Source organism: Oxyura jamaicensis, chromosome Z (assembly GCF_011077185.1).
Source record: "Oxyura jamaicensis isolate SHBP4307 breed ruddy duck chromosome Z, BPBGC_Ojam_1.0, whole genome shotgun sequence".
NCBI lineage: Eukaryota > Metazoa > Chordata > Aves > Anseriformes > Anatidae > Oxyura > Oxyura jamaicensis.
In genome coordinates, this window is record NC_048926.1 from 81,612,027 (window position 1) to 81,634,502 (window position 22,476).

General features: G+C 38.8%; 2 protein-coding genes and 1 long non-coding RNA gene across 4 annotated transcripts in view; 2 read left to right on the plus strand and 1 right to left on the minus strand.

Moving 5' to 3' along the window:
* The window catches only part of TTC37 (tetratricopeptide repeat domain 37), a 48,673-nt gene extending 42,602 nt beyond the window's left edge, over positions 1 to 6,071 (minus strand). The window contains exons 1-6 of one of the 2 annotated variants that reach the window (XM_035310873.1): positions 5,946 to 6,071; positions 4,905 to 4,999; positions 4,323 to 4,466; positions 3,223 to 3,314; positions 2,514 to 2,589; positions 548 to 688 (exon numbers count right to left, since the gene is read on the minus strand). In XM_035310873.1, coding sequence (XP_035166764.1) covers positions 548 to 688; positions 2,514 to 2,589; positions 3,223 to 3,314; positions 4,323 to 4,466; positions 4,905 to 4,994 — 543 coding nt within the window. In that variant the 5' untranslated portion in view covers positions 4,995 to 4,999; positions 5,946 to 6,071. Of the gene's footprint in view, positions 1 to 547; positions 689 to 2,513; positions 2,590 to 3,222; positions 3,315 to 4,322; positions 4,467 to 4,904; positions 5,003 to 5,945 lie in introns of both variants that reach the window. The other variant, XM_035310872.1, reaches the window with a different exon arrangement.
* LOC118156708 lies at positions 516 to 21,338 on the plus strand. The gene is made up of 3 exons (XR_004746394.1): positions 516 to 557; positions 4,710 to 4,720; positions 21,170 to 21,338. It is a non-coding gene; the product is annotated as an uncharacterized LOC118156708 (long non-coding RNA).
* Positions 6,400 to 21,283, plus strand: ARSK (arylsulfatase family member K). Its single transcript, XM_035310883.1, has 8 exons — positions 6,400 to 6,546; positions 10,749 to 10,878; positions 12,211 to 12,370; positions 13,179 to 13,461; positions 17,055 to 17,226; positions 18,657 to 18,881; positions 19,815 to 20,039; positions 20,125 to 21,283. Exons 1-8 carry the CDS (start codon positions 6,400 to 6,402, stop codon positions 20,406 to 20,408), a joined length of 1,626 nt encoding a protein of 541 aa, XP_035166774.1. The 3' UTR covers positions 20,409 to 21,283.
* Positions 21,339 to 22,476: the final 1,138 nt, after the last annotated feature.

Below are 22,476 nucleotides of genomic sequence, written 5' to 3' on the forward strand. Positions count from 1 at the left end.
AGCTTAAAATTTGCAGGAGAAAGGAAATTTTGAACCCAAATATTGATACCTAAGATGAGCACTAGGTATGAAGAAACGGGAAAACAGCACAAAGCTACCTCTTCCAGTTTGCGGGAGGGAGCCACTTGTTTTGGAGAATGCCTGTATTCTAGACTATCAGAACTTTCAAATATGCTAGAAGCTATTCTGTTCAGCTGTGTTAATACACTGATGCTTCTTGTACCATGCAGGGGCAGAACAATGCATCACCAGGTTACAGGGCAAACCTGGGCTCCCACAGAACTTAGGAGGCAGTTAATGACAAAGCTCCAGGACAACTGTTTGTGTTTAGATGCCTGATTCCACTGAAGTTTCACTTCAGGCAGCAACACCTTCACCATTTCTGTCAGATGGTGCAATCACCTACCGTTTTCCTGAGAAGCTGGCTACCACTGAACGCTAATGAGAAAAAGTCACACGATGGGTACTTTTTTAAGGCTTAATTTGAATCTAGCTGCTCTGTGTATATGTATGCATCTGATGATGAATAGGAATGGAAAACCATTACCATTTGCACAGTCTTATTGTCCTGGCTCTGTGCACTGTCTGCCAGTAACTGGACCATCCTTTTCCAAAGCCGATGAAGCTCTGCTTTTTCTGCACCTTCCTCCTGTTTCATCCTTATTAGTTTCTGCCATGTTTCAGCCACCTGTCAATAGGAAACAAACTATGCTGTAACTCTTTAAATTCAACAAAATTTCCAAGTACTGTCAACTCCAAGAAACACACATTTCACTTTCCTCTCTTAAAATGGCACACTGCTGTACAAGACGATGACATTCTTTCAAACAGTCAAAAGATACCCTAATTTAAATTAAACCACTGTATTACTAGAGTACTTCCATTTCTACACTTACTTACATTTGCTTAACGCACTACTGCAATGAAAAGCTTGCATTTCTTGAAAAAAAAAATAAAAGGAGGATTTAAAGCTATCCTGACCTGCCTTGTTATTGGACAGAAAGCCCAGTGCCAGCCAGACTAAGTAATTGAGGACCATATGGAGAAAAATGAATGCTTTCAATAGAGAGAGAGTTAGAGACATTGTAGGAGGGGAAGTGAACACTCATTTATAACACAAAACGAGAACAGTATATATAACTGCCTACATTAAGTAGGCCTTAAGCTAAAGGCTAACAGTACAACTCGAAATAAGGGTGTTGGTGAAGCCCTACATTATCCACCATACACACTGGCAGGCAGTACGCTGTGAACAGAATTGGACACAAATGAACTAGCAGATCCTGACTAGGAGCAAGGCAGCAGTTTGCTTCCTAGCACGCTAGAGTAGACAGAGTAATGTTTAAAGTAACTACCCAGATTTAGTGCCTTCTGACAAAAGCACTAACACCTCCCAAAACATTGCGTAAAGACTTGTCTACCTTCCAAGTTATGTAAAGGTGGTGCCAAGAGCATGAATCCTGACTCTGGTTCCTTGAGGAAACAACAGAAAAAAAAACAGACAAACAGTCCTCCTACAAACTCTGAAGAACAAACAGTATCTGTCAGATCTACAGCACTACAAACAGAAGTATAAGAACAGAAGCAATATGTGCTGAAATTACAGCTTGGAAAACTCAGCAAGACTAAGAAAGAATAAAAAGGATGCTCAGGCCTAACATAGGAAGGAAACCACAAATTAAACTTATCACTAAATTTTGTTTCAGAAACTGCTATGCAAAGAAGCTTTGAGGCTAACAGTCTGATGCTAAGGGATAATTAAAATCTCTCATTTCCCATTATCAGAGGAAAAGGGGGAAGATGGTGTCGCATATAAGCACACACCACAAAAGTGAACAGAGTAACAGCAAAAATAATATTCTCTAATAACACCAGGCTGCAGATAAAGCTACTGTTGAACTGTACAGGTGAAGTGTACAGCTCCACCTCGTGGTAACCTGACAAGAGCCATCCCTGCAGTGCTCATGCTGACTCTTCAGGAGTGCAAGGAGGGCTGAAGCTTGTGGTGCACCAGAGCAGATTTTCCTTATCGTTGCTCATAAAATGTGGTACCTAATCCATAGTCTTTGGTTGTTCATGTAAATTCCAGCTCACCCTCTGGCATGAAACAACTTAGGAAAAGATCATCCCGCCAGTGAAGAGCTAATCAGGTACTGAGAACTGGCCAAGCTAGGCAAAGGGTAAGTTCCTCTCACATGCTGTGGGTAAATGTGCATTTAGTATCATGCTGGACTCCTAGAATTCAAACAGAAGAATGATGTTGCACCCTTCCAGCCTATACACTAATATTTTTGTCATTTTTTGTCAGTTTAACAAATCCCATCCAATTCTGTTACGCGGAGGGAGGAAAAAATAAAAGAATATAGTTAAAAATCTGTACTGGCTAGCTGTGATCCAAAAGGAGATTTTAAGTGATCTGTGGCCCAAAACTCCTATGGATTCCTTGAAGACTAGTTAGTTCTACCAAGAAAATTCTTTTTGATCAGAACAGAGAAATGACATTAGTCACCTACCTCTGAATATTTCTTTTCTTGATGATATAGTTCCACAAGCTTGTTACATACATCACACCATTTCTGCTTGTCTCCACTAGAAAGAAGAAAATCAAATAAGCTAAGCTTTCCATAAAATAGCAGTACAGTTTTCAAATTCTGGCAAAGTTTTAGTTCAGTTAACAAAATATATATATATATATATATTTTGAACATTGCAGATTACCTTAAAAATCGCTGCTATAAGTGAGGAAACAATTTCTTTAAGAAGTTGGGCTTTTCTGTTTGATCTGTTTTCAAATTAAGGAAACAAATGCAACCCTCCAGTCAGCTACACTGACAGCGGAGAGTTACTTTTGTTACTTTTGTTTAGAACTGTATCTGTATAAGCTGGGTGACATATATTTCCTGTACAGGAGGGAAAAGTAAGTCCCCTTATTAATGCAGGCTTGGTACCATCACGGCTAAATGCTTCAAGGCAGTGAGGTTAGACAGACGACAAACGACAACATAAGAATCTTCAGAAATGCTAACCTCAACTAAAACTATTCCAAAAGGGTCAGAAATAACATAGCTTTTCTGTACCTCTGTAAGGTAAGTAACCTGCAATTATCCAGTGGCTTAAAATAAACAGTTGGCAATCTATCCTGGTAGTCGTATCAGCTATGGCATTCACTGAGCTTTACTGAGCTAAAAACCTTAGAATGAATTATGGTAGAATATTCTTTACCTTTCGTAGAGTTCCAAGAGCTTTTTATAAACATCTGCTAAGTCTCCTTTGACATCTGTTTGGTTGGATTTCTCATAAAAATTTGCTAATCCCTTTAAAAAAACAAGACCAGAAAATAAGTAACATTCGATGCCTACAGTTATGAATTAAATTTACATTGCAAGTTCTGCCTAAAAAAAATATATTGCCTTCACATGTTAATGCAGTAATCTCTGAGCAGGGTCTACATTGATATGTCAATATCTATTTTAAAATAACAGCTTTCCTCGCTTTATTAATAAATACAACTATTTGAAACTTGTAAATGTTACATAATCTTGTCAGTAAACTATATACAAATAGCACCTCACAAGATGAAAGCTTTATATTTAAGTACCATACCACCTTCTATAATAACAGAAAGCCAGAATCTGATGGCTGTGGAAATCTCAATATCCTTGAAATCAGGCACCAGTATTTACACTGTAAAGCTATTTATATTGAAAACTCAACAAAACCTTACTACATTAAAAAATATCAGATACTGACATCTGCGAGAGACCCATTGTGCAACTTTATGCTTCAGAAGTCTCCAAATAACTCAACTGTATGCTATAACCATATACTGTTAGTATGTCACAACTTCAGCTGTACACATCTATTTTAAATGCATGTTGCTATTTTTTAAGTTAACATCAAAAATTAATAGCAATCCATTTCATGCTGGATGCTGGAAAAATAAGTTTCTAGATAAAACATTTTATTTTACACGAGAGAAACACTCTCAAATGTTTGTTAAGCTATTAGCATGGCAATTCTAAGCACAAATTTACTAAATGTCCTTCAGTTCATGTTTTTCCTAGCACATTTCACTGCTATCTTGTCTAGAGAAGAAACACGCTTAAGTACAATGGAACTAAAGATCATGTTGCCACACACACACAAACACCCCTGGCTTTAGTTTGTACACACATAACATTAACTTCTACTACTGAAAAGCTCCGTACAACTTAGTGCCTAAGGAAAACTCAACGTAAGTCTTATCTCTGCTTTGTTCCTATACTGAACTCCACAGGAATACTTTTCATGGAAAGAAAAAGTGAATCTGGGCATACGCTTACCTGCCATGCCAGCAGCTGGTTTGGTTCAAGTTCAATAGCCTTCTTATATGCTCCTTTGGCCTGATCAGGCTGTTCTAGCTCAGCAGCTGCCAGGCCAATAAATACCCAGGCATTGTAGTTATTTTTTTCTTGCTTTAAGACTGCCTAGAAACATACAATTTTAGGTGAAAATGATGAACGCAACGCATATTAGAGATTCACGCACTGAGTTTTCTCATTAAGGTTTGGTGAAATCTTCTTTATAATAATATTAAAAGTTAACTCATTTTTGGGGAAAGGTCAAGATTAATAACTTGAGATTTTTATGCCACCAAATGCTTCACATTGGAACTGTTTTGCCAGTAAGCATAACCGACTTAATGTTCTTATATCCATACGTAAGCAAAGGCAAAAGGAGAGTGGAACAGAAATTAAGCTGTGTAATTAATCTAAACAATTACACTGGTGAGGTACACCACACTCCACATAACTACACGGTTCTAGGTGTATGGGAACAGCAAGCAGAAAGTACAAAGCACTTTCCAAGTAAAGCACTTTACTTTCCAAGTAAAGCACTTTACTTTCCAAGTAAAGAATTATTACCTTGCAATGTTTTAAGGCTTCCTTATATTCTTTATTTCTTATGGCTTCTCTAGCGCTCTTTAATGCTGCTTTCACCTCCTTATTTGACATCGTGGCTGCTAAATAAAACCAACACATAATTAGTACAGAAGAATTGTAAGATCATTTAGGTTGGAAAATATCTTTAAGACCATCAAGTCCAACCATTTAAATTGAACTCGGAACAGGGCAATAGCAGAAAGAAAGCATCTTGAGCACTTACTGCAACATGCCAAAAATGCACACTGAATGATAACTCCCTAAAACTTGCTGAAACAAATACTATAATTAAGACCAATTGGTCAGATTAAGTCCCAGCGCAGGATTAAGTCAATATTCGAAACAGTTAAATGATACGCAGTACTTATCCTAAGCCGTAACCCAGATTTCATTCTGGGGTAATCTTCAATGGGATGAGAGTTGTTGTATGACAGTAACCACGGTTAGAGTTCTAGAACGTCAGCCCATGAAAGACACTGCATGCAGATTCTCTCAGAGCAGGAATTACTAAACAGCGAGCGCTAGACACGTTCTCAGGGGGTTCCCGAGATCGAAGCTTCATTTCTGTGTCTACGTCGGGACGATGCTCAGCAGGACACCAACACTCAGGTGTGGCCTGCCTTCTGTCATAAATGACAGATCGGCCAGTAACTACAGCCGTGTGGAAGCATTACAGTACAAGCATAAGAGACGTTCACGCTTGTAATGTCTGCGATCGTCATACGCTGTTTTGCTCCACGTTAAATGTTTTGCCTAAAACAGAACTTTAAAACATCGTAATCAAAATTGGCAAAGCAGGACGTGGCTGAGGAACAACTCTGCTGTTGCAGGCAAGGAAATACGCTGGAAACATGAGAGATCAGCTTTTAGAAGCTGAAAAGCAAAGGCTGAAGAAGGGAATGAGGGCTTAGGGGGAAAATAATAACGAAAGGGTGCAGGAAGATGGCTGATATCTAGGATTCCATCAGAGTGTAAATATAAATGTATATACACACACATGATTTTTAAAACCGCCAAACTCACGCGTTTCAGCAGCTACTGAAGACAAACGCTGTCCTTCCGAGCGGACACAGGCTCCTCAGGCTCCTCAGTCACCGCACACCCAGCGCCCCCCGCACCTCCCGAGACCAGGCTCCATCTCCGCCTGCGGAGAGAAGGCAAATTAAGCACGAAGCGCCGGCCCGGCCCGGTTCGGCGTGGCCGGGCTTAGGCACCCCGCCGCTCGCACCCACGCCAAGCACGGTCGGCGTTCAAGATCGCCTCAGGGCCCGCCGCGGGGCCCCGGCCGCCATCTTACCTCCCCTCAGCCCCCTCACGTCCCCTCAGCGGCCGCAACTGCGCAGGCGCACTCCCCTCCCCCCTCCCCCCGCCAGCGCGGGGACGCCCGGCCGCCATTTCGCCCGCCGCCCGGGGCACGCTGGGAGATGTAGTCCGCCGGGCCAGGCCCCGTGGGCCGTCGCCGGCCCGTTCGGCGGCCATGCGGGGCGGCGGGGCCGGGGGGCCGCTGGGTTGGGCCGGGCTGGCGCTGCTCGTCGCGGCCGCCGTGCCTTGGGCGGCTGCCAGGCCGCGGCCCGCCGGCTCGGGGCGCCGGCACAGCGTGGTGCTGGTGGCCTGCGACTCGCTGGTGAGTGCGTGCCCCGGGGCCGCGGGGCGGCGGCGGGAGCCGCTGTGGTGGCAGGGCCGCGAGGCGGGGCGATGGGAGGGGGTTCCTCGGTTCTGGGGAGCGGCGCTGCACAAGCAGGGGTCACGCAGCCGCGCTGGTGGTTGGAGAAGGCCCTCCAGTGCCCCACAGCCCTATCAGTGAAGAAATGTCTCCGAATTTCCAACCTCAGCCCCCCTGGCGCAGCTTGAGGCCATTCCCTCTAGCCCTGTCCTGTGAGAAGAGGCCGACCCCAGCTCCCCTCACCTTCCTTTCAGGGAGCTGTGGAGAGCAGTGAGGTCTCCCTTGAGCCTCCTCCAGACCAAACACCCCCAGCTCCCTCAGCCGCTCCTCACAGGACTTGTGCTCCAGGCCCTTCCCCAGCTTCGTGGCCTCGATGTCCTTGTAGTGAGGCGCCCAAATTCATGCAGGTACTCGTGATACATTTAATTGCCAGTCACATTTAACAACTCACTCTCACTTAAGTTATACATGTCATAGCATCTCTGCATAATAATAACCCTCTGGCACGTTACTGTCTTTGCTCGTTTGTCCAGGACAAACCCGTTGGTCAGCAGATGTGGTCAGTCAGCCCTCTATCATCAGGATGTACTTTCTTTGATCTTCAGGCTGATTATTTGCTTTTCATTATTTTCATACTTGTTCTTCTTGTCAAGGTTGATACTTCTCAATAGAGGAGTAGGCCTGATAAGTTAAATAAATGCTTTCCCTCTGACTGGAAAAGCAGAAAGGAGATGAAGGTCATTGGACCCTGTTATTTTTACCATTGGGAATCTGGAGGACTTTAGGTCTCACAACAGATGGGGTGGAGAATTTGCAGAATCATACATGAAACGACTGAGATAAAGTGTTGGGTATCATATATAGACTTACTCAGACTTTTATTAGGCATAACAAATAATAAAAACTTGTCAAGCAGTTTCTACAGCTAAAAGGATAAAGGAACCATTAATTTCTGATGGCTTTATTACACCGAGTTACTGATACATTTGTTTTAACTCCCAGAGAGGTAAAAGATTTTGTTTCACTTTGTTTCAAAACAACATTTGGCTCCCGGTCATCTCAGAATACACTACTTGACCGCACAGTGCAGAGCTCTTGACATTTTACATGCTGTTTGTCATTTGTGGGACAAATTCTTCCTAAGTATTCAGAAAACGTGTTATCTGTCCTTAAAACCCTTTTTAAAACACTTGTTTGTTGTGATTTCAAAGATAATGCAATAGCTCCTTATTCAGTGTAGTTCCTCTGATTGTATTTTGCTGCTTCTTATTATGGTGAGAACATCAGCTCTCTTAATATTCCAAAGTAATGTGTTTTTTTTGTAGGTGATTTTTTTCCTCCAAAATTTCAGCTTTTACTAAACCTATTATTTACCAAGAAAATGTCAAATTTCAAATTTAGGGAGTTTGTCAGTGGCCTTTTTCTCTTTAGATGCTGAAGCTACAGACAAATGTAAGTAAGGCTTCTGTATATTGATTGTCCTGCCAAGAGGAAGATTCTCATAACTGACTTTGAGGAATTAGTGAGGTGCCCCTGCAAGAAAGAAAAGCAAAAAGACAGACTTTTTCTGAGATATTTCTTACAAAAACAGTTAAAAAGGTACTGTTTCTGAAGGGTATCTGTTTCACAATATGTACCCACTTACTGTGTACAAAGACGAAAATGTTAAATAGTCATTGTTTTGTGTAAGTCTTTTTGAGGTAGGTCTGAAAGTGGAAATATGTTAACCTTTTTGATCCCATTTCTAGTGCAGCACAAGGCAGAGTTGGATGAATTTGAAACTAACAGTTTTTTTCTGGAAGAAATGCATATGTCCTGCAAGCTGTTAGAGGTACAGGATGTAATTTTAAATTATGCCTGCCTTAGTCATGGATACTGCTGTCTAGAAAACTCACACTTGTTTTGTCAAGCGTGATAAAAATTCTCATTTTGTCAAGCGTGATAAAAATTCTCATCTTGATAGTTCAGGACCATGTTTGGCCTCCAAGGGAGTGACCACTCACTTGAGCAGCCAGCTTTTTGCTGTTAGGTGTCACGTCAAGCACTGTGCTTACAAGGCTTGCTGGTGGAACACAGCAGCTGTAGGTAATTCAGCTCCTAGATTGCTACTTGGGATGGACAGGGTGATGACAGGCAGACATCTCCTCGCTCTGCTTGCTGTGCAACTTGAGCTCCTGGATGAAATGTGCTTCCCCGTCTAACTCAGAATGATCGTACTACTTCAGGTACTTCAAAATTCACAAGTGATACAGAAACATTAGAGAATGGTTTTCCAGAAAAGAGCTGTAGAGCTTTCATCTTCTCAGCCTGCCGAAGAAATGTTTTTCTTTCATAGACTAGACATGTCACCTCCATGTCCACTGTCAAAGACTGTTAGCTCCAGCTGTTCAAACATGTTCACTGGAGGACCTTATGAATATCTTGCTGACGGATGAGAGAGATCAATCATGTACTTTCTGAAGACTGCTTTCAGCCCAGAGTTCTGTGATATTGCAGATTGCAGCCTTACCATTTCTCTTACTTATTTGTCTTAATTCTTTGTCAGTTTTCACATGGATGATCAGTGCTTACCCTGGGGAATCCTGGGAGCAGGAGAACACAGACTACATTCTTCAGGCTTGTTCTCACTTACTTTTGCTGATTATTTTCTCCCACATACTATTCCACAAAATGACATTAGTCAAACTGTAGTCAAAAATTAAAAAATATATCTGCTAACGTGCAGAAACAGCACAGTGTGAAATAGATGATAAGTCTTACATTGTCTGATCTCCATTCTTGAAACTCTAATGAAAATCTGAAGACAGAAGGAAACTATTGTTTCTATGTAAGTTTGCTTAATGCATCATATAGGAAAATATGTTATATACAATGTCTGTCTCCAGTAGTTACTTTCAAAACAAACACCCTCTTCAAAAATAGCAAACAATGAATTTTCTTGGAACTCCTACATCCATCTAACAGTTTTGTTCTAAGTTAAAGCATTTTCCCTTATCCTTTGGAGTTTTCACTGTGACAGATGCCAGCAGAGCATTTGTACGCTTAAAACTGTTTGAAAGGTGAAATTTCATATAAAGTAATGTACTGATCTTGCATTCCTGGAGACTGTACGTGTTCTTTGTGTTTTGAAGTAGGTGGTCAGAGGCAGCTCCAGTAAGGCAATCACGGCGGTTTGCTTACTTGAATAAAAGTACCTGTTCAGGAATAAGAGACAGAAACTCCCTTGATGCACTGTTGGACATCCGTGGCGATTTTTGATTATGAGTCAGCAGGAGCAAAATGGTTGTTCAGTTAAACGTTTTCTGTTGAAGAGGTAGTATCTCACTAAACAATCCTTTTCTCATCTGAAACAAAATAATTACAGTAAAGCTCACAGTGCGATTCTGTACTTAATGTCATACAACGATGCTGTTTTACTGTGTATTTTCATATATGAACTAGTCTCGCCCTGCAAGGTAATATAAATAACTTGGCACAATGTCTACTGCCCGTATGCATTTGAGGTAAAAATGTGCTTGCTGGCATTTATTACGCAGGGGCTGGTGTCATAATTTATACACACCTTAGCATTGTAAAATGCTAATCACTTTACCAGTCCCTTGTTTAAAACATATTCAGAGATGTGGTGCAGATAAACCTTTAAGAAGCAAAGGCACGAGGAGTCCAGTGGGAGGTGTCCCTGCCCATGGCAGGTGGGCTGGAACCAGGTGATCTTTAAGGTCCTTTCCAACTCCAAACCTGTGATTCTATGAATCAATTCTGTTCATACAGAGATATGTAACAGTCAGTGCACCAGTCTGCATCAGTATTCTGACCAACTCCTTTTCATCTTTTACCTTATCCTGTAGAGTGCTTCATGTTAGCATCCTGGAGGAGAAATAACTGGAAAAATTGGAGCTTAGAATATGCTGAGCAATAGAAAGGAAGTAGTTTTATGAAGAATTGCAGTCGCCTTGCGCATGTTTTTTTGTTTGTTTGTTTGTTTGTTTTTTGAGTAATCTGTTTTATATTGATCTAACAAGATCTTCTCAATTCTTTATTTTCCATACCTGAGTAGAATCAGCAGCGTTTGACTACTACAATTTCAAGATCACAAGTTAAGAGTTATTGCTGACAATAATTTGGGATAACAGTGTTTACATGATGTTTTTCTCTGATTTCAGGATGGACGTTTGACATTTTATCCAGGAAATCAGACTGTGGAATTGCCTTTCATAAATTTTATGAAGAGACATGGCACTGTCTTTCTCAATGCCTATACCAATTCTCCAATTTGCTGTCCATCCCGTGCAGGTAAGACCAAGCAAAACATCAGATAAAAGAAAATGATGAAACTACTCTTCTCCCTTCCTGTACAAACACAATAAATCTCTTTCCTACTTCAGGAAAAAATATTAAATAAAACCAGTTGAATACATTGGTTGGTGCTAGCTTTGTCTCCACATTACATTTATTCTAAACACTGTGTTAAATACATAATGTATCCTTCAGTATCTTTAATTATATACTTAAGTATTCATCTTTACTCACAGTAACCAGTGTCCCATGTGCATCTTCACATTTGCAGAATTTAGAACTTGGAAAGTTAGAAGGAAGCTGTGTTCTTGAATAAAAGGTTACATCTTAAAGTGTTTCTAGCATTCTCGGTTGTTGCAAAGATCCTCTAGAGGTGATGTAAATGAAATTTCATCTACAGCTGAAGGCGACATCCCCCTTTCTGTTATACCTGAATTGGAAGAAGCAGCCTGTCCTAAGTGCAGCAGACAGGTGTAGCTGTGAAACAGCAAGGCATCTCTGGTTTAACCAGTAGCTTGGAAACCTTCAAGGAACTGAGGGTGCATCCCTCGCGGAGGAGTCAGAGACCATACTCCAAGGAAAGGGAGGAGCTGGGGGTGATCTGAGGCATCGCTGTTGGTGAGGAGAGTAGGGGTATCACCATGGTATGGTGTTAGCATTTTCTCGTGTTACTGGCTTTTCCACTGCTTACAGAAGAGTTTAGTTTTGCTTTTGAATCCACCTTTGACTTTAAACTACCATTGTGAAGATGACAGGCTGCAAAGAAACAGGGACTGGCCAATAAAAATGTTTCTTGTAGTTCCTTCTTAACCTTTCCTTGGTTATGTTTGTTTTTGACCACTTCATTAATAATTTTGCATTGTTTCTACAGCTGGTAGGGAAGTAGAATACGTGAAAAGGGTAAAACTGAAGCATATTGCTTTTAAAAAAGCAATGGACTCTAATGCTCTCCACAAACATACTTTAACACTAAAATCTAATTCAAGTGAGGGGAGATAAGGCTTTGAAGCACGTGTTCATGCTTCATCAGGATCTGCAAATCTGCAATTTCCTGATTTACAGAAAAGCTTGATTTAATGATTCTACAATGCCTGGAGGGGTGGGACCTTTATCTGTGGTTTTGGGGATTATTTAAGTAATTGTTGCTCATAATGATGACAACAAGGTCATCCACTTGAGTGAGGAATATAAAATGTCATTTTTCTGATTCTTAAAGTGAACTTTTTGCCTTTAAACTAATGAAAAGATGGATCCATTCTCAAGTATATTCAACTTAGTTTTAGGCAGTACTACTTACTCTTCACAAACCATATCTCGTTTGTTTTCCAGCTATGTGGAGCGGTCTTTTCACTCATTTAACAGAGTCTTGGAATAACTTCAAAGGTCTGGATCCAGATTATGTAACGTGGATGGATCTCATGCAGAAGCATGGCTACCACACACAGAAGTATGGGAAATTGGATTATACTTCTGGGCACCATTCAGTGAGGTAATCAGAGAGATGCTCCTGGTATGACATAGACAGGAATGAATAGCCTGGCAAGTGGTTTCTATCTCTGACTGAAATGGTAGGAGATTTTATTTGAAACAAATTGTGTTAGGAACCTAGTAGAGGTCTGTCCTGTAATTTTATGCAGCCATAAGCATATCTCATTTTGTCTTTTTCCTTTAGCTGGAAGGTGAATATCAAGATTGTGGCTTTCCTCAATGTGAATGGTTATTTCGTTTTTTATTGCTTCTTGTGTTGACTATATATCAGTATCAGTATAGGAAAACCAAAACGGAGCAACATTTTTGATAATATTTGAATATTAAATCTACCATCACAAACACTGGAGATGTGTTTTTTTTGAAGGTTGTATTGTAAGTTTTTTTAAATAAGAAAAATCCAGGGCCCTGTTTACCCGATAGTTAGATGAATAGATAGATAAATGTGAATATAAGGCAGACAGATAAATATGAATCCATGGCAGAATATGGAGCAGGATCAACAAGGTAGAGATGCTATTCCTAAGTGTTATTGCATAGATGTGGGAAGAAGAACCATTCTGACATGAAGTTAAAATAGAAGAGAAAAACGTTGCAGGAGCAGCAAAGAATGACTAAAGCTATGAGTATAAAATAGATATGTGTTAGGTGTAGATTGGGTTTATAACAATTCCCCTTTATGTAGAAATTACAGATAGACAACAGCTACAAATGTAGAAGTTCATCAGGAGTTCTAAATGCTTTTGACTTGGAAGAAAAGTGAAGAAAACAGTTATCATCAAGTATGTGTCTTGTGTATGTATTTGCAGTAACCGTGTGGAAGCCTGGACTAGGGATGTTGATTTCCTGCTCCGGCAAGAAGGGAGACCCATGGTAAATCTTACTGGCGATAGGAGGCACGTGAGAGTGATGGAAGCAGATTGGCGGAATACTGACAAAGCAGTGGCTTGGATACGGGAAGAGGCCATTAACCTTACTCAGCCGTTTGCTCTTTACTTGGGACTAAATTTACCACATCCCTATCCATCACCTTATGCAGGAGAAAATTTTGGTTCCTCTACATTTTTAACATCTCCCTATTGGCTTGAAAAGGTATGTGAAGATGGAATTTAGGTATAAAGGTATAAATCCATCTATAACTCTAGAACTTAGTATTTTATCTTAGAATAAAATAAACTTTAAGAATAAACTTTAGAATTTAGTATTTTATTACTTGTAAGTTTTCAGATCAGACACAGTTTTGATGATTCATTACACAGTACGTAGTACTTGGATGAAATGTTAGACTTATGGCTTAAGATTAAGCAAATAGAAGCAAAAAAAATTGTTCTGTTGTAGGAAAGGAAAAGGTTTGTTAGCAGTTATCACCACTACCTTTAAACTGCTAACTGCTACAAACTGCTAACTGTTAGAAATTTGGAATTCAATGGCTAGAAACATGTTAAATTAATATAATGAGACCTAAGTTTCAGTGAGAGATTTTCTGAGCAGAACTCTCTTTTCTCTTAACTGCTTTCTATGCTGCTGTGGCATCATTTGTTTTCAATGTCCCAAAACGTCCCCCTATGTCTATATGTGCAGAGCTAGCAGATAGCACTCCATCATAAAGACAGAGTAAATATTTTTTTTTCTCTCTCATGCAGTCTCCAGATGCCCTTATCTATTATAAATCTATAAATGGGTTACAACAGCTTCCACTGCATAAAGGCATTAGAATTTTCTTTAGCTGAAGAAGTGAGAATCACGTTTGAAAGGATTAGACTTATTTCAGAAAAAAACAAATGCGATTCACAGAACTGAATTTTGCCCTTTCTACTGGGCAGATGCAAAATTTGTTTAGGTGCAACAAAAATACAAAGACTTAGAAAAAGAGATATACAGATTAAGGTTGAGTGACACTGATAGATATCGGTCCTTTATTAGGAATGCTGAGAAGTTTATGCGGATAGGAAGAGCAGGTGGAAAAAAAAAAAACAAAACCTTCCTGTGAAAAAAGCAAGATCTAGTTTAGATATTGAGGAAGCTTCCTAGTTGCTAATTGCTACAACAGACATTTCTTGGAAAGTGGTGGTATGTGTCTTCTTTCACATCACAGCATAATATCTCAAATTTATAACATCTCAAACACATTTTTGCAAACTTAATCCATTTAGACTATTTAAACTCCATAGCTTGTTGAGGTCCTTTCACCCACTGTGTATTTGTCTCCAGTTATGTGAACCACATACTACCACCTACTGACCATTTCCTCATTCTTCTGGAATGTAGTTGTTTTGGACATGGAGAAAGCAGACTGTGAAAATGACAAAGATCAATCTCATGAGGAAATTTGAGTGCATAGATGAAGAATGTGAACTAAATTACATGTTTAATGGGGAGCTCGTGCAGAAAGGAGTATCGGCATGGTATGTTTATGAAACCCTGTGCTGCTGAGCAGATGGTCCACTGTAATTTGCACTGGCTGGCTCTTTCTCAGGGCTTGTGGCATCCTTTCTAGTTACAAATTACGACAGACAGACATAGAGATTATGTCTATGAATTCTTAAAACTAGGTTCTAATCTTGTACAAAAGGATTCAGTCTTCTGATGAATCATGGGGATGGAAACTTTTTGCTTCTATTACATCTCATACAGCTAATAAATACCACTTGAGGAGTCTAAAATGTGACTTGATGTAGCTGAGGACCCGCAGTGACGGGAAGATGACTGAAGCAGTTGTCTCTTGTTATTACATCTTCCATGATTTCTTCTTGCTGTCTATTTTCTGTAGGCCCAAAGGAAGCTTAGGTTTTGATATGTCTGTTTTGACTATTAGAAAGCTGGGTATCATCACTATGTTTTGAACACTTTACCACTTGTTGTCTTACTGGCTGTTAAGATGACTTCATATGTCTCTTGGATAACTCAGGAGAGAATATTGGCTGTTGTGGGAGGCAGAACTTTGTAGGTTTTGGAACATACAGCTGTAATAGCACTGACTGTCAATGGTATGATATATGACAGGGAGAGGCACGCTGTGCACATGGCTGCCCAGCCACTTGTTAGGTGTCAGTACCACACCTTTGGACAAAATCAAATTGTGCTCAGCTGGCATCGGTATTCTGAAGTCTGCACCAATAAATGAGGGATGTAATAGTTATAGGTCCAACTTTGTTTTGGTTACCTGAGGACTGTAGAACTTCAGACCACAATGACTCTGTAACACAAGAATCTCTATGTGAGCACTGACTAGGTTATTCTCTATTGTCTACTGCATCTCATTTCTCAGGGATAGTGAAATTGGCTGCCACCCTGTGAACAGGAGGTGGTGCTATCTTTCCCACATTTGTGTGAAAATCATTTTTACGGGGTGCATGACATATGTAGTAAAGTCAGAAGAGGGAGCTATGTGAATAGCTGCTGGACCAGAGGAGTGTGGAGGGCTGTTTTGCCTGAATTCTCATATGTGAAATGACAGTATGAAGCAGATAGAGTTGGGATAGATAGAGAAATCACTTCATCTGTGTTAGGTTTATAAGTTCAGCCAGTATATCTGTCACTGCAGTACAAATCCTGTTAGCAATTAATATTATTAGACCTCATGAAATACTATTTTTCCTACAGTATTGTCATTAAAATACAGAAAAAGTAGTGAGCTTTTTTTTTTGTATTATGCTGCACACTGTAAAATATACTCTTTTGTACATGTCTTGATACTTCTGAGTTTCTCAGTTCCTGATGGTGCAAGTCCTAGTGTTTTTGATCTGCTTGCTTATTGGAACTTGCTTCTTCACCATCATAATCTAGGCCTCAGCTCTGATTATTAGTGAAGATTTTCAGAGGTAAATTTGAAACGTGTGTTTTCATTGCTTAATAAACTTATTTTTTCCATATTGAGACTATAGTTCTCTGCTTTATGATAATTTCTGTTCTAAATCTGTGATACAGAAGTCATTTGTTACATGCAGCACTTAGGAGCATGCTGAAAAGTGTGACTGTCTAGGCAAATTTAGGCATGAAACGTTCAGGCACTGAAGCTGGTGCTTAAGCACACAAGATCTGTGAGAATGGTAGTCTGAATATGGAGGTCTGGCATTGGATGTAATTGTTTGGCTCCTACGTTTCACTCCAAACTGATTTTGTGCTTCTTTATAACTAAATGGCTTGACGTTTGTAGAAATAAATAGAAATGTATTAGAAAATTGGACTAACATGTTGAAATATTTTTATCAAGATGCCAAGACTTGTCCAGTTTTATGTAGACCTTCCCAGACTCAGTACATTTCTGTATTGCTTTATAGACACACATGGTTTAGAGGTACTTTACACTTAATAAGACACTAACCCAATACTTCCATAATTCCTCTAGATTACAGATCTAGAAAATTGTTTCACACGATCACTTCCTGTTTAAAAAGATATCAGCTAGAAAAGCACATATTTCTGGCTTCTTTCCTTAGTTTCTAGCTGATTTTTATAGCTCTCTTTTATAACTAAATGACTTAATACCCATGGAAACAGAGGGGAAGTATGGAGGAAGTAGCAGCACCATGTAACAGATAGACAGCTGTCTCCTGGACCACAAACTGAGAACTGTGAAATTATGCTACAAGTTTTAAATTAAATGTTTCTCTTTTTTTTTTTTTTCTTTTTAAAAATGTTTAATTCAGTTGCTAAAGTAATGTCAATATTCTCTGTATTTTTAGGTAATGTATGAAGCTATTAAAATTCCCAAGTGGTCTTCGCTTTCAGAGATGCATCCAGTAGACTATTATTCATCTTACACCAAGAATTGCACGGGACAGTTTACAAAGCAAGAAGTGAAAAATATTAGAGCATTTTATTATGCTATGTGTGCAGAGACAGATGCTATGCTTGGTACGTAAAGTTTCATAACATGGTGGGTTTTCTTATTCTGTTTTTTTTTTTTTTTTTTTTTTTTTTAATAAATTTAAAAGAAAATGCACCCAGGGCTGGTCTTTTGGAAAAATAAAACAAAACCACACAATTCAGATCTAGGATTAAGTCACATAGATGTTGCTTAATCAATCTGTATGATAAATAACTGGATAGCTTTTAAGGCGATTGCAAGGTGAATTCACTCTGACAAATACTAACATGAACTATCAAAGAGTAAATAAAAGCTAAGTAAGTACAGTAAAGCTTTGTTTGACGTGCACCACAGGAACTAAATATTTTTTCATTACGTGATAACAGAAAAATTGAAATTAGGTGGAAAGGGGAAAGATCAGCAAAGCAAAGCTGCAAGGAAACAGAAATTTGGGGGCTTAAGCAGTGGATATTGATTTCAAATGCATAGATACAATGACAACTACTAGCCATGGCTTAAACAGTGAAGCTACCTTTGAAGTCTTCCTTAGCTGCATATTATTGAATTGATTAAGCAATCAGAATTGAATTAATTAAGCAATCATAATTCTTCCTAATCTGTGATAAGGTCTGCATGCATAAAAAATATAATGCAAAATGGACTTCATTTACAGTATTCTAATTCTTAATTTTAAAAGCGACAGTGAAAGAACAAGAATTATCTTGCATTCTAATTTGAAATTCATGAATAAATAAGCTAATCCTTTTGCAGTTTTAGAATGATTAATTTAAAAGGCATAGAATTACTTTTTCACATTTTATAAAATAAAAGAGATCAATGGGGACATCAGGAAATGAAGGTGTTGCTAAGTAACTCTGCACTGGGGTTTAATCTGGTAAGTTAAGTTTTTAATTAGTCTGTTTAGTCAAGAATTATTTTAAATTTTAAAGATATGCAGATCCTTTGCTTAGTTACTGATTTCATTGACCTTGGCCTTGTCTTCCTTGAACTTCCTTGTCCGTGTAAGGGGTCCCTGTGGGACATAAGCACAGGAAGAAATGACACCCATGATTACGTGTAAGGTGGATACTGTGAGGAGTCCTTCGCTCTAGACGTAGTGTTAGGGCTTCTGGTGCTGTGTTTTGCTTCTGTTGCAATAACTATTTTTAGTTATAGTAGCAAAAATGCACCTCATCTTGTGCGGCATCTCTGCCCTTCATAAGTTTTATGGTGGTTGTTCAGTGCCTTCCAGGCTTCATTGGGAAGCAGACTGCTGCGTCTAATTTACTACAGTATAATACTGTATGTTGTTCTGGGATCATGCTTTGGGCTCAGCCTTCTGTGGCAGAGGTAGGATTTCCCAAGCCTTTGAATAGGATTACTCAGGGTTTGCGTGCTACTCTGCTGATAAATAAGTTTAAAGGAATGTTTTGAATGTATCTTTCTGATTTTTTATCTTTTCTTTTTCTTGTTGCAGGTGAGATTATTTCAGCTCTGAGAGATACTGGGCTTCTTAAAGAAACAATTGTTATATTCACTTCTGATCATGGAGAACTTGCTATGGAGCACCGGCAGTTCTACAAAATGAGCATGTATGAAGGAAGTTCCCATGTTCCGCTTTTAGTTATGGGGCCAGGCGTTAAAGAACAGCAGCAAATATCAAACGTTGTGTCTCTTGTGGATATATATCCTACTATGCTTGGTGAGTTAAGTCATTTCAAATTATTTTTTTCACTTTATTATTATTGTATATATGCATTATAGACAGAATGATGTCTCCACTTTGTGAAACGCAACAGGAGGTAACAATTTATGTGGGGAGCATAGGTATGGATTTAATACAGAATGCAAGAAGTGCATATTAAAACTGAAAAAGGGAGTTGGTGTTGTTCCTTATTACTGTTACCATTGTTCTCACAATTCCAGAGAATGATTTTATTCAGGATTATTTGTTTAAAAAATGTATTATGAGATACAAACCAATTAAACACAGTTTATATATGAATAATCCTTGCTAGCATGCATGTCTAATAATTCACTATAGAAATTACAATGTAAATGCATCCAGAGATGTGATATTATCTGAAAGGATGGCAGCTTCATTATCTTATCAAAGAAATTTCCTTTATGAAGTGTCATGTGGAAGAAACTTAATAAAGGTCTTCGTGTAGGAAAGGTACAATCGATCTGAGCAAGCGTAATAAAATGTGATAATCCATATCCGTTCTTATCTTCCTGGATATGGAAATACCCTTTAGGGAGCAGAGAAACAAATGAAAAGGACTTGCATCAAATTACTTACAAATAAATAGAAGCTACTTATAAGAGTGTATTTTCAAACTGTTTTTGTGTGACAAATCACACAAGATAAGATCTCTTTGGAACTAAATATTAGGTGAAGTCATCATTCCAGGCTTTATCTACGATCGTTTAGGCTGCTGATCAGAAAACTGTTCTTTTCAAAGCAGTCTGCAAAATTCTTTATTTAAGAAGCATCACATGCATGCTACAATTGCTTGAGTAAAATGTGGGGCAATGGATAAAACTGCACTTCCAGCAGTAAAAGCTAGTGAGAAATTGTTTTCTATATTTTTTTAACTGCAGTAGTGTTTTGATTATATGTATCTTTGCTTAGATATAGCAAGAATTCCTGTTCCACAGAACCTCAGTGGATATTCTCTTATACCGCTGCTACAGGGAAAGGCTGAAGATGAAGTGTCACCCAGAGGGCCTCGGCCCTCGTGGGTGTTGAGTGAATTCCATGGGTGCAATGTGAATGCTTCCACATACATGCTTCGAACTGGTAAATGGAAGTATATCGCGTACTCAGATGGCCATTCAGTGCTTCCACAACTGTTCGGTATGTTACAACTCTTGTGTCCTAACTGATTGATTAATTTACTTAAATGTACGTTGGCTCTTAACTGCCCTTTTGTTTGTTCCAGACCTTTCTGCTGATCCAGATGAGCTCACAAACGTTGCTGTGAAATTCCCAGTAATTGTAAATTCCTTGGACAAAATACTTCGCTCTGTAGTAAACTATCCAAAGGTTTCTTCTTACGTTCAGGACTATAACAAAAAACAGTTTATCAGCTGGAAACAAAGTTTGGGCCAGAATTACTCGGCTGTTATTGCCAACCTTAGATGGCATCAAGACTGGTTAAAGGAACCAAGAAAATATGAGAACGCAATTGACGAGTGGCTGAGTCAAAGAGAATTAATAAAATAAATACATAAATAAATAAAAACAACACAGATTTCTTATGACTGATGATGTGGAAACATTCTGCATTTGTGGTACTCTGTTGTGTTTCAGGTGTTAGAACTGCTATCTTATACAAGCTATTTAAAGCAAAGATGCTCAGAGAATTACTGGTTTGTGTTAAAAAGCCAAAAACATGTTATATAACTAGCCAGCACAACAAATTTAGGTTCTACGTGTTACAATTCCATATGACAGAAGTATCCATAGGAAGGATAGCACATAAGTAGTAATTATGTGCATGGAATGTTTAGCTGGTTGCCAAAATGCCAAGTATTAAGTGTCAGAACTTAACAGGAATTTGCATTTCTAAGGACAGACTAGAAAACAGATTATAGTACCTAGTTTGGAGATGCCAGTTTGGAGATGCCATAGAGGTTCAAATTTCATCAAAAGATACCACCTAGTACTGGTCTGAACATAAACGCACTTTATTCAAGTACTTAATACTTCCATCATTCCCTATTTATACATCACCAAGTCCTCATCCTTTGAGGATCAGCCTTCTAACCTCTGGCTTTTGGATCTCAGTTTATCAGGCCTCACTGTTCAAAATAATTTCATTATGTGCGTAGGCTACTCATGGAACATGTTTGCTATGAACAGGAATTTGGCCTTTGGTCACTGTTGGAAATTTAAAGGAGAAAAAAAAAAAAAAAAACGCTCAGATCAAACTTGTCACTACAACTGTTCTGTGAACGCTGTTCTGGTAACGCTGTTTGCACAAGGTACTGGTTGAGTAGATTCCCCATTATGCAGTTAGATTCTGCAGGTAAATGTTTTAATGTGCAAAACTGGAACCAGAAATGTATACAGAGGAGATGCTGTCGAAGCTTGCAGAAGAAACAAAAAAAAAAAAAAACATAAAATTTTATGTTAAAAATATTTCTTATTTTACCAGGAATGTGACAAAAAACAAAGCAGTTTTGGAAGGAGGTAAGATTTAGCTACTAAGTCTTAACTTTTGCTTAATGAAGAATATGCTTGTAGCAGCACCTATATGTGCTTATTTTAGAGCACAGTTGTTGCAGCTACAGTAACAATTCAGGATGATATTATAGTTCATACCTGTATGCTCTCTGGAATTTTTAATGCAATATTCAGCAGTAACAGTAAGCTTGAAAATAAAAAACAAAAAAAAATATTTTCTGACGGTTAAGTATTCTACATGCATTTTGTAATGTAAACTGCTTACTGCACTTTTATTAGGTATATAATAAGTTCATGGGTATATAATAAGTTCATAGGTATATAATAAGTTCAAATAAACCCTGTAGCATGTGCCTTGGCAATTTTTGCAAGAATGAATTCAGACAGTGATGAAATCATTTCAACAAAAAATACATCTTGGCATTCCAACATAAACTGGCTGCATAAGTACATGGAAAAAAAATGTAAAAATGTACCTATGAAGGCTCATTCAACAAAGAAAATGATAAATAAATGGATCACTTTCTGGAGTTCTGGACAGAATGGAATAAATTGTACAGAATGCAGCAAAATAAAATGATAGTGAACTGTTGATTTTTGTTGTGGTTTTTTTTTGTTGTTGTTATTGTTGTTGATGTTGTTTGTCAAGTGTTTTCTTTAATGTTTAAATACATTACCAGGGAAAATTTTATTCTGTCAATTCTGTGAATGCAGTAAAGACAAAAGCCTTTAAGATGCACTTATTTGTAACAGGCTAAAAAAAAGTGCAGTTTATATTAATGTGTGAAATGGAAAAACAAACTTCCTACCTTAAATCCTTGCAACAACTTGCTGAATAACAGACTGCAGAAAAGTCCAGTTCGTAGGGCAGCTTCCCAGAAAATTGAGGGAAACCCAGCACCGTGCTGGCTCACAAACCTAACGCAGAATTTCAGTAGGTAGGAATGCTCTCTGAGTTATTCTGTGGCATGTAAGGTAGTGAGGATTGTGGTCAGATCCCAGGTTGGCCTGTCCAGTCCAGGACATGGTGCTGGGCAACCTGCTGTAGATGGCCCTTCTTTAGCAGGGAGAAGCGCTGCTCAACTCAGCCATTCTGGTATTCTGT

Excerpts from the sequence above, each read along its gene's own strand:
- ARSK (XM_035310883.1), top strand. The coding sequence starts at position 6,400 with ATGCGGGGCGGCGGGGCCGGGGGGCCGCTGGGTTGGGCCGGGCTGGCG. Across the intron at positions 6,547-10,748 it reads TGGTGGCCTGCGACTCGCTG|GATGGACGTTTGACATTTTA; the intron begins GTGAGTGCGTGC and ends CTCTGATTTCAG. Across the intron at positions 18,882-19,814 it reads TATATATCCTACTATGCTTG|ATATAGCAAGAATTCCTGTT; the intron begins GTGAGTTAAGTC and ends ATCTTTGCTTAG.